This window comes from Ruditapes philippinarum, unplaced genomic scaffold, assembly GCF_026571515.1.
Source record: "Ruditapes philippinarum isolate M1 unplaced genomic scaffold, ASM2657151v2 ctg513_1_1_1_1, whole genome shotgun sequence".
Lineage (NCBI taxonomy): Eukaryota > Metazoa > Mollusca > Bivalvia > Venerida > Veneridae > Ruditapes > Ruditapes philippinarum.
Window position 1 is genome coordinate 133,301 of NW_026859247.1, and position 15,383 is coordinate 148,683.

Genomic DNA, 15,383 nt, shown 5'->3' on the forward strand with positions numbered 1-15,383 from the left:
CACCTTTCTGACATTCTGAGACCCAAACAAATTCAACGCCTTCTGTGCTTTGATTTACATAAGCATTTGCTGGATAGTATTTTGTCATGGTTTATTCATGGCTTAAATTGAATTAAATTAATTAAAGTCGTGGTTTATTAATTAAGGTGTATATTTTCTTTTAAAAAAATAGCATCATAACTGATACAAAATTCCTATGATCCGGGAAGAGTCTATTATTTTTTGTGGAGATAGGTAACGAAACTGTGTGACCCGTAGTGACGGTATTTAGACCTTTTCCAGATTCCGTAAGAACGGTATTTATATACAACAATGAGTACGAAAATGACGATTTTATAACGTTAATCTCCAAATATATAATTGGCAATAAACAAGTATAATGATTACAGACAGGGATCTTGATTATCTTGACCTAGAAGATGAAAGCGACCAAGAAGCGATAGACAGGTATATAAATTGATTTTGAAACAAATTCTTAATATATATTGATTCGCACTTGATATTTTCGTACTATAATCATAATAAAAGACGAACCACTACCTTTTGTCATTTATTTACCTTCGAATATTACAAGTTTCTCATGAGAAGGAAGAATGATTTTCGTCCATATAATTATTGTTTTTAAGGATACAAAACAGTATGTCTGCATTATATTTAATTCTGGCTTCTATTATCCATATCTTTATATGTTGCTTTTATTTTGATGTTGTCTTGCAGTGCTATAAAACCTGTGCGCTGAAGTATCTTTAGCTGACATTATATTTGACTTTGTTGAAACAGTTAAACTCTTTTATGTATTATATGTCACATGGTGAGAAAAATGTGACGCCTGACCGGGACTTGAGCCCAGGACGGGTACACTTTCCTATCATTGTGTTTTGAACCTAAATGTACCTAAATACAGTTTACTCCATTAAAGCTATTAAATAAAAAAATAATAAGAATTAACTTGTATGAAATTTCAACAAAATTATACCCTACAAATTTTAATGTAAACAACAAATATTAACATATCTTAATCTTAAATTGCAAACTTGTACAATTCATTAATGAACCTAGATAAGCACATGTCACTTTGTAAGTTTTTTTTCTTTCAACATCTGACCCTCCAATTTCAACCAAATGAATAAATGAAAGTTATAGCCGGCAAAGTCATATTATTTTGTGAATATTAATTCATTTTCTAATTATAATAAATATTGTATACAAACAGTGTTCGAAATTAGCATAGTCCCTGACTACTTAAATTCTCCTTGGGCTACCAACTTTTCACAGTAACAAACCCGACCAGGTTACTGTATTTTAGAGGCAATATAGACAACTGTTTTGAACAAATGAATCGTGCTAGTGAAATTTCTTTTGGGCTAGTGAACATTCCAATCTGCCTAGCCGATTCAAATCCTAATTTCTTACACTGTACAAACCAAAATGAATATCAGTGTCTATTCTAGGTAAGGGGATGTGGGGATTCACACCTATTTTTGAGAATTCCCCCCTATGTTTTCTGAGGCATGGTGGAAATTTTACTAAGAGAAAGAAGGGAAAAGATCAACAAATGAAATAAATTCTCACTTTTCAATAAATATATCCCAGTTTTTCGAATCCTAGAATAGACACTATGAATATTGCTATATTTGGGTATATTTGGGTATTTCGTGCTGCCGCCCAGGACTCTCTGAATCAGGGATTCTTTTTGGCTTATTTTATAGCCAATATTAGGTCATATTCCCGATTGAAAATAGTGTATTATTTTCCCGATACACAGGAAAAAATTCCCAATTAAAAAGTTATAAAATAAAGATATTGAATACCAAATTAAAAAACTTTGAAAATCGGGGCTTCTGCACTGTTATAGTGTTTAAATGTTTGCAGATGCCATCCTAGACAGTTTTTCTTTGTTTTCATTTTAAATTATCACTGCAAAATTTAAGTCATGCATTTTTTCCCAATTTTAACAAAATATCACTGAAATTCCCAAGTCCATGGGTAATGGTCATGTTCGTTCCCAAAATCCTGGAAGAAAAAACCTGTGAATACTGTACCGTGGCTCTACCAACAGCTATTCCGCCGTTTACACATCATCTTCCCTAAAATGCTAAACAGTGAACAGTTCTGAACCATGACTGATGATACTCCCCTGCTATATATTTAAATGTGTCATCGAATTTCACAGAGTTACAGAGCAATTGATGTTAATTAAACTCTGAGCTATAATATAAAATTCAGTCATGGCCCCACATTGGGCGGTGAGAAAAATGTGCAGCCTGACCGGGGCTGGAACCCAGGACTTTCATTAAGGTCAAAGTATGAAATGTGAATATCACTATTTACAAGAAAAATATGTTTCCCGGGAGTACACTCTAATGTAATTCCTCTGATGTATATGACTTTAGGATCAAAAGATTCTTAAACCAATACAATTTATCAATACATATTTCACTCAGCTGATATGATAAAAAAAAACTTTTTAAATTTGATTATAGGAATAAGAAAAAGTTATGCATGGCCTCTGCTATGCAGTGAAAATTTATCATTTAGTCTTTTCAGTTAATTTCATTTATGTGAATCAAAATACAGCAGATTTGTGTAATAATCTACCTAATAGACCCTCACCTTAAATTGACGGTCTTTGAAACTGGAATCCGTCGAAGACCACCGAAAAGTTGGCCCCAATATTGTTTCTATTCATTCCAGCAGCTTGATAAATAACCAAACCTAACACACATTAAAAAAACTTAAATACTTTCAACAGTTCCGATGATGAAATTGACATCCTTCTTTATGGAACTCCGGAACAGAAGAGAAAGATGTGTCGCCGTAATTCAAATGTCACCAGAGACTCATCCAGTGAAGATGATTTTGAAAAAGAGATGAACGCAGAATTGAATGGACAAATTAAAGAAATAGAACGACGGAGAGGATCAGTTTCAGGTAGATCAAAAGTTTGTTTTTATTGTACATGTAGCTTTAATAGGCTTAAATGAACACCACTGAGATCCTAAAGCTTACTAAACATCTTACATAGTCTTAGATTTTCTGGGTCATTTTACAAGAAAACATGACGTGAAAATATTAAAATAAAGAAATACAAATGTATACTCAGAATTAAATTAAAAATCTATTGTTTTTTGTGATGGTGCTGACTGCATGTCCATACAGTTTAATTATTTGTTCTTTTTTATTCTGATATTTACAAAAATGTTAATGGACTGATCTTTATTTAGAGTAGGGCAAGTTTAGTATGAAAAATTTGTTGATGTTTACTAATAATCAGGTATAGACATCCTAAAGAGTAAGTGGATAATTCAACTCTCAAGTGTTTAAGGTTTACTGTTACCCTTGTACATGTACATATGTAGCATCATTGAATTCTTTCATGTTGATAAACTTATTCTGAACTAGTATTTTGGTGGTTCTTATTTAGATTCAGGCTTTTGTCTGATGCACTGAGTGACATCTGAAGACTTCCTGTTTATTGTTTAATATTTATTTTTTAAACATGAAGAAGGCTTTTCAATCGAATCGGAATTTAATAAAAATTAGCAGTTCCTCAGATGCCACTCAGTGCAACATTTGCCTCAGAAATGCTATCATCCTTATTTCTCAATTTTTTTTATTTTGGGTGCAGTTTTTATAAAAAATATATGAATAAAAACTGATGAATAAATTTTACAAACATTTATAAATACATGTATGAAAGTGTTATTGATTGTAAAGATTCAAATGTTAAAACTACATGTATAGGTGCAATGTATGGAGAAAAAATAAAGTAAGGATTGGTAAGCTTTGAGCATGGCACTTTTTGGAAAAACATCCCTTAATTGATACTTGTTTGGTATGCTGGAAAAAATACCACATGTAAGAGTTATTGATTGTAAAGATTCAAATGTTAAAGCTACATGTATCGGAACTATCTTATGAGGGAAAAAAAATGTTTAGGATTGGCAAGTATGTTGAGTTTAACTGCTGAGCATGGCACTTTTCAAAGTTGACAGATTGATAAAATACAATATACTTGATATCTCTTAAAGCTGCAGTCCTCCAGATGAGCCAAAATATTTCAAGAAATTCAATCTTTAGAAAAATGTCTTAAGATCTTATAAAATGTAGAAAGATTCAATATTTAATTAATTATTTACATGTTATGTGCATTTAATGACTAATTTTGCAGTATCAATCACTATAATTCTACTGCGTTACTAACGCAGTAAGGTATTTATCTATATTTTGACCTCTTTTTGGTAATTTATGTGGATTGTAAGTGCTGTTTGCAATGTGTAAATTACTTATTTTGTTCACTATACAGTATTTATTAAACTTTTAAATACATTTTCAAAATTTTTTAAAAATTAGCATGAATCTGAAGGCATGCTGCTTTAATACTTTTTTATGCCCCCGCCATGTAACGGCCGGGGCATATAGTGTTACCCTGTTCCGTCATTCCGTCCTTCCGTCCTTCCATCCTTCCGTCCTTCCGTCATTCTGTCATTCCGTCATCATCAGTTTCCGTTCATTATCTTAAGAACGGTTGCACACATTCAACTCAAATTTGACATATGAATATGTCATGACAAAATACAGGTCAAGTTCGAATTTGGTCATGGTTCGATGATTTTTGACAGAGTTATGCCCCTTTTACTTTGAAAATAATATGAAATTTCAGTTTCCGTTCATTATCTCCCCAACGGTACAACAAATTCAACTCAAACTTGACATATGGATATGCCATGACAAAATACAGGTCAAGTTCGAATTTGGTCATGGTTCCATGATTTTTGGCAGAGTTATGCCCCTTTTACTTTGAAAATAATATGAAATTTTCAGTTTCCGTTCATTATCTCCCCAACGGTACAACACATTCAACTCAAACTTGACATATGGATATGTCATTAGAAAATACAGGCCAAGTTCGAATTTGGTCATGGTTCGATGATTTTTGGCAGAGTTTTGCCCCTTTTACTTTGAAAATAATGTGAAATTTTCAGTTTCCGTTCATTATCTCCCCAACGGTACAACACATTCAACTCAAACTTGACATATGGATGCGTCAAAAGAATGCGCAGGTCATGTTCAAATTTGGTCATGGTTCAATGATTTTTGGCAGAGTTATGCCCCTTTCACTTTGAAAGTAATATGAAATTTTCAGTTTCCGTTTATTATCTCCCCAACAGTACAACACATTCAACTCAAATTTGACATATGGATATGTTTTTGGAATGCCCAGGCCAAGTTGGAATTTGGTCATGGTTCAATGATTTTTGGCAGAGTTATGCCCCTTTCACTTTGAAAATAATATGAAATTTACAGTTTCTGTTCATTATCTACCCAACAGTGTTACATATTCAACTTAAATTTGACATATTGATATGTCAAAGGAATGGGCAGGTCAAGTTGAAATTTGGTCATGGTTTGATGATTTTTTTTTGCAGAGTTATGTCCCTTTCACTTTGAAAATAATATAGATACATCTTAGGAATAAACAGTTTAAGTATGAATTTGGTTGTGGTTCAATGATTTTAGACAAACTTATCTTTCCTGAATGTTGGAAAAATTTTGTACTTTCAGTTTCAGCACTCGTACTTTTAGCCATTATTTTGGCTACAAATATGAAATATGTTATTTTTAAAAGGTTAAGACTGAATAATTTCAGTGTCTTGAACATTGTATGAAAATGGTTTGTGTTAACATTTTAAAGTTTTAAGGGCTTTGAACTTAAAATGAAAAAAATAATTAATGCACCATCTGAAATTTTGGCTGCATGCGGGGGCATCCGTGGCATGATGACACATTTCTAGTTTGATATGCTAGAAGAAATACCATGTTGATAACATGTACAAAGTGAGGAAAGCACTGTCACTGCTGCTGTGAACTTAAATTATTTCTCAACTGCTGTTCTTGCATTCTTGTCTTGGTGAATACAATGTGTGGCATTATAAATCATTTGCTGATTCATTTCTTTGAAATAAGTTGATGCTCTTTGATTTATAATTTTAATTGTTTGATACAACAACAACAAAAATGATGTTGAATGACAAAAGTAAACCAAACTAAAGGTCTTTCACATAGACTGAAATTAATTTTGTCAAAATCCATGCTAGAGTTATGGACCTTGGATAATAATGTCAGTTTATAGATATTAGTCCTGTTGGAGATGTATTATGTTTTCAAGAGAATACCTTCAGAAGTTTAAATGATTGATATTGTGGATGCATGACTGCCACACTTTGGATAAGTTTTTGCATAGATAAAGTTATAGATAGGAAAAAGAATGTTTTACAGCATTTCAAATCTACAAAAAGGAACCAGCAGCCATTACTTCTAAACTCAGTGTGATGAGTCTCTTAAATCTACAATGATTTAATTATTTTTTTGCAGCAGAGTACAATCATTATACATGTACTAAAAACTATATCAATGTTTTAAGTTTATATCTGTTGTTGTTACAGAGGCTGGTTGCTCAGGTACATCTAACAGTGAGAGTAAAGATCAGCCAAGATTTCACGATGATGTTTATTTTGATTCAGATGAAGAGGATATGATCACGCAAGGTAAAATACAACATATGCCCACTTAATATTTTATATAATAGATGCTTATTGCACCAAGTTAAGCTCCACTATTCAAAGGAAAGGGAGAGCTACTGTACTGTTCGGGCATGATGGCGCATTGGCATGGCTGCCACACTTTGGTTAAGTTTTTGCTTGAAATTTGGTATGAGTGGAAACTCCGCACACTGATTTGAATTTTTAATTTCATAAAAAATTTATTAGATATATCTTGATATCCACAAATGATGATAATACAGATGAGCAGAGACCCACATTATAGACAAGAAGTTTTATTATCATTCAAACAAATAACATTCCTTGTACCAATCAAATGATTTATTTATAAAATCTGATATTTTATTATGAATTGACTGTGTTTTATCTGTAGGTGACAAAAAGAAGCAACAAAAACAGCTCAGCAATGATGATCTCCTCTATGACCCAAATATTGACGATGACAATGAAAAGTGGATTGAAGAAAGGAGGAGGTCATACCTCCCAAAAAACAATACTACCTCTAAACAGAAACAGAAACCTCTGCCACATAGTGATGCAGTATTGGACTGTCCAGCCTGTATGACCACATTATGCTTTGATTGTCAAAGGTAAGATACTTCTTACAATATTTACCTCCATTGCCAGAATTGGCAGACATTTTCAGGGCTCAATATTCTATATAATATAATTGACAAAAAATGAAGGGAAAAAAAACTAATATAAATAACTGATATACGTGTATTGTCGAATTCTTTATGCATACATGTATGAAGGAAAATATTATTATAGCAGTAATATGATAAAGATTTTTATAATTTTTCATGAAGATGATAGAATTATGAGAGATTTTTATCTCACCATAGGGATATAATATATTGGGAATGACCCTCAAAATGATGGCCAGGGGAGGTAATTTTTTTTGCTCTGTGATTGTAAATACACCGGTTGACAGTTTCTATACAAACTGCGTAAATAACCAAGGTATATCGAGTGTGAAAACATGAGTTGTTTCCATTATTTTCGAGTAAAATCGATATCTCTAGTGCTAAAACAATACAAATATTACCCCTTTTAAACTGTTAGTTCATTGCGATTTATTGTCCAATTTTACTTATTATAACATCAATGAAAAGCTTGTGATTTTAGCTTCATCTCAGTTTATAATTCAACATCTCTTTAGACACCAAAAGTATTAAAATTAATTGAGCCGAGTCATGACAAAACCAGTATAATGGGTTTGCAACCAGCATGGATCCAGACCAGCCTGCGAAGCAGCGCAGTCTGATCAGGATCCATGCTGTTTGCTTACAAACTCTATAACAAGTAGAGAAACTGATAGCGAACAGCATTGATCCTGATCAGACTGCGCAGATGCGCAGGCTGGTCTGGATCCATGCTGGTCGCAAACTCATTATGTTGGTTTTGTCATGACACGGCTCAATTGTTAAACCTACCACATGACAGGTAATATAACATATGATTCAAAAGAGAGATAAGCAACCAGTAATTTTTACTCGCAAAATTACTGATAAGAAAAGCTGGTTTTGAAACTGTCAAATTGTGAATTGTATGTTTTAACTTGATTTTCATCAGAAATATGTGACTAGTTTGTCAATTGTAAATGGCAAATGGTCAATGGTGAAAAATTATGCATAAGTTGCAAATAGTTATCAATGAGAATATTGCTTATATTGTTGATGGTAAATTGTGTTTGCTGTGTTGCATAGTTTTGCACAAATTACTGACACTAACTCAGAATGTAATTAAGTTATAACACTTAAGCATTGTAATTAAAAAGTGTCTTTAATAATCACTGAAGTAAATGTAATAAAAACTTGAACTGAAACTTTCTTTTGCGGAAACAACATATATGTTGTAATTTTCATTTCAGCTTGTTTTAAAGTTTACTTATTTTTCAACAAATTTCAGACATGATGTTTATGAAAACCAGTATCGAGCAATGTTTGTGAGAAATTGTGAAATTGACACTACTGAATTCCTCAAATATCCCAAGGCCTCCAACAGATCTCGAAAACGGAAGAAAAACAAGGAGAATTGTGAAACAGACACTAGTGAGGATAAATTCCACCCTGTGAAATGTACTGAATGTAACACTGTAGTTGCTGTGTATGATGAAGAGGAAGTTTATCACTTCTTTAATGTGTTAGCAAGTTACTGAAGTTTATCACTCTTTAATGTGTTCTCGAGCTACTCATGTTTATCACTTTTATAATGTGTTGGCAAGGTACTGAAGTTTATCACTTCTTTAATGTGTAAGTGAGCTACTGAAGTTTATCACTTCTTTAATGTGTTAGTGAGCTACTAAAATTTATCACTTATTTAACATACAAGCAAGTTACTACAGTATATCTCTTCCTTAATGTTTAAGGGAGCTTCTAAAGTTAATCACTTTTATAATCGGTTAGAGAGATACTGAAGTTTTTCAATTCTTTAACGTGTTAGCGAGGTACTGATGTTTATCACTCTTTACTACTGAACTTTATCATATTAATGTGCAAGCAAGCAACTGAAGTTTATCAGACTTCTTGAAAATGTAAAAAAGCTACTGAAGTTTATCACTTCCTTAATGTGCTAGCAAGCTGCTTAAGTTTATCACTTTAATTAGTTAAAGAGCTTCTGAAGTTTATCACTTCCTTAATGTTTTAGCAAGCTACTAAAGTTTATCACTTCTATGTTGGGTTAGAAAGATATGCAAAGTTTACCACTCCTCCTGAAGGTTATCACTTCAGTAATGCATGTGCAAGCTACTAAAGTTAATCACTTCTTGAATGTGTTAGTAAGCTGCTGAATTATGGTGTTGGTTACTTCTTTCATTTGTTAGCTAACTGCTTCAGTTTATCACTTTCTTAGATAGTTTTCAAATCACTGAAGTTTGGTTTTTATATTGAAATGAAGGGGTAATCTGTGATAAATTAATTGTTGTTGAGAATTATGTATCTATATATTGAAGTTGATTGAAATACTAGTACATTATTAGCTTGTCTGTTTTGCTATTATGATTGATTAGAATTTTGTCAAAATCGCCAGATAAGTAGGATAATTTCAAAATTATTAAAATTATCAAGATGAAACTATGAATACTTCATTACCATGACATGGAAAAATTGTTAGGCAAGGGGCATTCTGAAAGCAATATTTTAGGAGTTATTCCCCTTTTTAACTTGGAATATTGTATAAAAATGGTTATTAATAGACAAGTGTTAAAAACCGCACGCAGAGCTATGGTATTTCAGTTATTTATACAATAAAATCAGTAAAATTTCAACATTTAACAAACTGAAAAGTTTTGTTTTGTTTTTCTAGCTCACCTGGGCATAGATTGCTCAGAGATGAACTTTTGTGATGACAGTGTGCTTTCATCCTTGTCCACAATTTCTTTAAACAACATCTCCTTCACCACAAGACGGATTTTAGACAAACTTCACAGGAACAATCCTAAGGTGGTTCGGTACAAGAGTTATACAAATGGTTCAACTCTGATGCATAAGTAGGTCACAGGAGTGAAATAGACTTTAAAAATGAAATCTTTAAAACATACTTCTCTAAAAGTCCAGAGGTTAGATATTTGGCATATAGCATCACATTGTTGTCCTTAACAAAAGTTATTAAGTCTCTTGGTTTACATGGGCTTTTATTTGAAATGAAATTTAAGTCTACTTTTTTGGAACAGAAATGCCTACTGCCTTCACATTGGCATGTATCATTGCAAAGTGGACCTCTACAAAATCCCTGGGGTAAAAATTGGTTCTTGCCCATAGAGTCACTTAGTTTATATAGATTTACATAGTAAAACACATTAAGTCTTCTTTAGTGAAAATAAAATGCATAAACTATAGAAATTTGTCATGAAGCATTTCCTAGCAGACATCTAAACATATTTTAAAAACTATCCTGCTGGGGTAAAAATGACAAACTTAATATGACCTTCACCTTGCGCACTGCTGACTAATAGTTATTGTGCCTAATATTGCTCAATTTCGGTGTCATTATTGCTCAATTTCGGTGTTATTATTGCTTAATTTCTTAATTATTTCTGCATTCCTGCGTTACTGGATGTGTACGGTTATATCTAATACGTCAACTCTTATAATGAAACAAATGTTACTTGTTTACGTTTTCACTTGGTCGTGCCATATTTTTTCCTTTCAATATTTGAATAATTAACACATACAATGTTCCAGGCAAATATGCTGCATATTTTTCTGTTATAGCTCTTTTACTTTTCCCGTTATACTTGCAGAAATTTTCTGTGCAGCAATATTTTGATGAAAATATGCGTAATATATTCTGTCACAAATTTATGTAATCATATCGGGAAAAGTACAAAGGCTACATTTGGAAAATATGTATTATTGAAATCGGCAATATTTGCCTTTGTTGAGATAAAATGAAAAAATAACAAAACCTTTTAAGTCATGTGTGCGGCCATTAACGGGTCCCAATGTTACCGTAAACAAATGTCACGTGATCATCCATCCTGAGATAAATATAGATTTCACCATTTACAGTCACACGGGCATAATGAAACTCGTACATACTTAACGATTTAATATTTTAATATTAAAATAAATAATGTCCCCGATGTGACTTCTAGAGTGGACCGGCATGAACGCTTAGATCTCGGACATACATGTATGATATTTCCGGCGCCGAGCTAAAAAATAAAACTAAAAGCACAGTAGTATTTTGTATGGAATATTGCATTTTGCATCCTTTACGACACATTACTGCAAATTCACCAGCACTTTCTTCAATTGTTTAAAATCTAAAATGCTCATAATCCATTACTAAATATTATCAAACACATGCATTTGTATCTAACATTTCTAAATAATTAACACATATCTAACATTTCTAAATAATTAACAAATATCTAACATTTCTACAAATTAACAGATATCTAACATATATAAGTATTTAACAAAGTAATGACTTCTGAGGCATAATGTGTCTTTAAAGTTATCTCTGTCTCTCTATTTGATGCTTTAATATATAATTTTTCAAATGGGATTATGTTTGAATTATCAGAATAAAGTAATTGCTGATACTTTCCTATTCCAAGTTTTAGCATTTTTATCGTTTCATCTAATCGTATTTCGAAATCCAATCCTTATTTCATCATTAAGGTAATTTGAATAAAAGCTTCTTTAAGTAGATAAAACATTCGACCTTTAGTTCAGACAGTTTGTCTAAACGTAAAACACGGATTAATGTATTACATTTTCATGTAAATCTTCTCTGAGAAACATTTGCATTTTACGTTCACCTGAACGAGTCCTCTGTTTTACGTATCCATTATGTCTATAAGTAATAACTTAAAACATGGATTTTTCGTACAGTCCATTTTATTTCAAGGGTTATAGAAATAATTAAATTTCGTTCAGTAGCATAGTCCATTTGGATTACGAATACTATTTATTGTATTTTTTCTACATGGGAAAGGGGCGAAATGTGCCAAAGGTTTTTGCGGATGTATAACTTTGAACAAGGTGAGCGATAAAGGCCAAATTAAGCTAGCTACAAGAAAGTGCTTTATATCTAAATTGTTGGAGTGTTACGGTCGTTTATCGTGGTTTTGCAGCTGCTTGATAAAGATCTGATATAAAATAGAGAATGGATAATGTTACAGCAGCTAACATTACTTCATTGTTTTTGCTGAAAGTACATGGACTACCAAGATGGACTTCTTATACATTTATAAGTTGCATGATATTAATAGCACTTATTGGAATTCCAGGGAATGCCATTGTTTTAGCAGTGCTTCAAAAACTTCGTGAAAAAAGTAGTACTGATTATTTCGTCTTCTCCATGTCGATCATCGACTTATATTCAGCCACTGTGAATACCGTATCTTACGTTTTACATTACGAACCGAGCATTTGGAAGTTATTGTCATCAATAACTTTTTGTCGTCTGCATGTTTTCTCTATTGGTTTTCCGAACATCACAACAACATTGCTGCTGGGCGCCACCGCCTACGATCGGTACCGGAGAACTAGTAGCAACACTATCAAAGACTCTCGGACAGCATCCACTACTGCAAAACGTTTTTCTATTGGAATACTTGTTTCGGGGTTATCGTACAGTACGTTCTTTATATTTACCACGTCCTACGAATCAGCAACACAAACCTGTGGTCGCGAGGGAAACTATATGCTAATTGCAAGCGTTTTTTCGGTGATCATGGGTCTGGTTTTTATATCAATGTTTATGGTTGTTATAGTATGCTACACAAAAGTTGCAATTATTTTACACCGCCATCACAAAACTATGACTAAAGCGGAAAAATATCCCACAGAGGAAAATAAAACCAAGAAAAATACCACGACCAGCAACAGGAGGCTGAGTAACCACTCAGATGGAAATGTATTTGATGTGGAATCTTCAAGAGAATTTCCCATTGATTTCCAGTCGTCTGAGGTTGTACACTCAACTGAGAGAAGTGTAAATGACGTTAAGATAACGAATGATGACAGGATACCAAGCTACTCGAAAAACATGGTGAACATTGCTGAGGCGTGTGAGCAGAGTCGGTATGACTCCAAAATGCCACAGAAACAGATTTTAGCGTCTGTTGATGACGCAAAGGAAAAGAGAAGCAGGAAAATGGTAAATCGTACAACCTTAATGATGTTCTTTATAACCCTCGTCTATGTAAGTACATGGGTTTTAAACTGGACTGCCTCCATCTATGGTCTTTTAACGGATTCAAGATCATCGTCTGCCGTTTTTCTTACACAAAAAATATTTATGATCAATTGTATGACCAATCCTTTATTTTACATCATCATGAGTTCAAAGTTCAGACAAAAAGCAAAGAAACTGCTATGTTTTACTTTTGCATGCGAATAATGGTCCATACATGTACCGATTAAGCCATTTTTGGTTATTTCTATGTATTGATGGTCGTCATTTATTGATTTTTATGTTTCTAAATACTTACATAGTTACATGAATATAGCAACTATACCTTTTTCTTTTTTCCGTTATTATTATTATATTAATTTAATGATATATCACTTTATTCATGCACAATTTACTTACACTTTTATCTTTGACTAGAGATGTAGTTTCAGTAAAGAAAATATTATTTGGATTAGATTTGCTTCTTTAAAACAAACATTTGATATATCGATAAAAAATAATCATTAGGTTATCTATTAATTCGTTTGACCCTCTATCATGTGATTATTTTCCACATGTTTCAATATTTCATCTGCAGTGCCGTTGTTTGGAATATGTCGTAAATGTTTCTAATTTTGTTTTTGTCAAGTTAACGTGTTCTTTTGCTTTCTTCTTTAGCCTGGTTATAGTTATATATCCTTATGTCCATATTCATTGAAAAAAATAAAAGTTTATACGCCACGCTTAAAATTGACTTTATTTTTCACCCTGCTCACGACTTATGTTGGCATTTCTTTTGAAGGATCGAATGAATGTTTTGGGTTTGAGTCAGTTACATTTACAATAATGCCAAATTGGGAAAAACAGAGTTCATATAAAAAGTTTATTCATTTAATGTACGTCTGAAATTGTGCCTTTATATTATATTTATAATTAGAATGTTTTGCATAAGCCTTATATGTCCGTTTATTTAAAGGATACTGCACAGGGTGTAGATTATTACGGGCATTTCATATTTTAATATAACTGGTCTATAATACAATGAATGATTACTTTGATAGTATTTAGTATCAGATATAACAACATACCATGAACTAATTATATAATGGATGTTGTTGGCAATTGTGTGAAATATGGTCCGATATTACATATTTTATATAGCAGATAATTAAATTATCTACAACAAAATATTATAATTCATTATATAAATTTCATACTAACTAAATCACTTAAATCACTTTATCAACAGTTTTTTTAAGCATTTAATCTTAAGAATATCCAAATGATACATTTCTGTTGTATTTATGAATATTTAGAATATTTGAAATACTTACGGAAAATGTGACAAATAAAATTTACATCAGCTATAACATGTTAATGCAAAGGTCACACACGTCTAGTAAATATCTGGATTTGTTTAAAGGGATACTCAGGCAAATGAATGACAAAATGTCAAATTTTATCTGGATTTGTTAAAGAGATACTCAGGCAATTGAATGACACAATATCAAATTTATCATTTTTACTAAAATTACGCTATAGCATGTATTAGTCTGTATAAATACTACATAATGTGAGTTTGAAATGTAAATAGATCAACATATGTTGAAGAAAATGAAGATGCGGACAGAATCAACGAATAGTTTTAAAACAAGTCATTTGACAATGACAAATCCTAAAAGATAAAAAAACAACAGATATTGTGGATATTGTAAGATTTAAACATGTCTAAGTCGCTTATTTGACAGGTTCTTTTACGTATCCACAATTCACTGTGAAAAAAGGCGTGAAATCTAAATGCTCTAACCTGACCCAAGCGGGACAGGTTAGGAAACCAACATTTCTTTATATGGAGAAAACTTTTGTTCCCTAGACTGCTTAGTGTCTTCTTTTCGAAGACTTTTATAGAATATTGGCCAAAGATATGAAAATTTTACCTGTGTCTCACTTGAAGACTTGTAAGGAGCTTTTTCTTTTACTTTCTTGTACTTCAACTGTTTTTATTTTGCAAGTTTCCTCACATAAGTTTGTGGGATTAACTTTATAGGTTGCAATATCTAAAATGCTCGAAAACGCACGTACACTCTTTAACAACAAGTTACTTGTAAGTGTTAATGTTATTTTCTGTTGTTTTTTTTTAGCAAAATCAGCAAACATACATGCCCTTGACCGTTTACAAGGTAATACGTGAAG

General features: G+C 32.2%; 2 protein-coding genes across 2 annotated transcripts in view; both read left to right on the top strand.

The window, feature by feature from the left end:
- LOC132755779 (E2F-associated phosphoprotein-like) overlaps positions 1 to 9,637 on the top strand; it is a 67,018-nt gene extending 57,381 nt beyond the window's left edge. Inside the window, exons 2-6 of the mRNA XM_060746698.1 lie at positions 319 to 447; positions 2,753 to 2,931; positions 6,447 to 6,548; positions 6,937 to 7,153; positions 8,475 to 9,637. Of these exons, the coding sequence (XP_060602681.1) occupies positions 380 to 447; positions 2,753 to 2,931; positions 6,447 to 6,548; positions 6,937 to 7,153; positions 8,475 to 8,724 (816 nt within the window). The 5' untranslated portion in view covers positions 319 to 379 and the 3' untranslated portion in view covers positions 8,725 to 9,637. The remainder of the gene's footprint in view (positions 1 to 318; positions 448 to 2,752; positions 2,932 to 6,446; positions 6,549 to 6,936; positions 7,154 to 8,474) is intronic.
- A 2,542-nt stretch (positions 9,638 to 12,179) lies between these two features.
- Positions 12,180 to 13,418, top strand: LOC132755785 (uncharacterized). Its single transcript, XM_060746703.1, has one exon. It carries the CDS (start codon positions 12,180 to 12,182, stop codon positions 13,416 to 13,418), a length of 1,239 nt encoding a protein of 412 aa, XP_060602686.1.
- The last annotated feature ends 1,965 nt before the right edge of the window (positions 13,419 to 15,383 follow it).

Coding starts and splice junctions, on each gene's coding strand:
- LOC132755785 (XM_060746703.1), top strand. CDS start 12,180: ATGGATAATGTTACAGCAGCTAACATTACTTCATTGTTTTTGCTGAAA.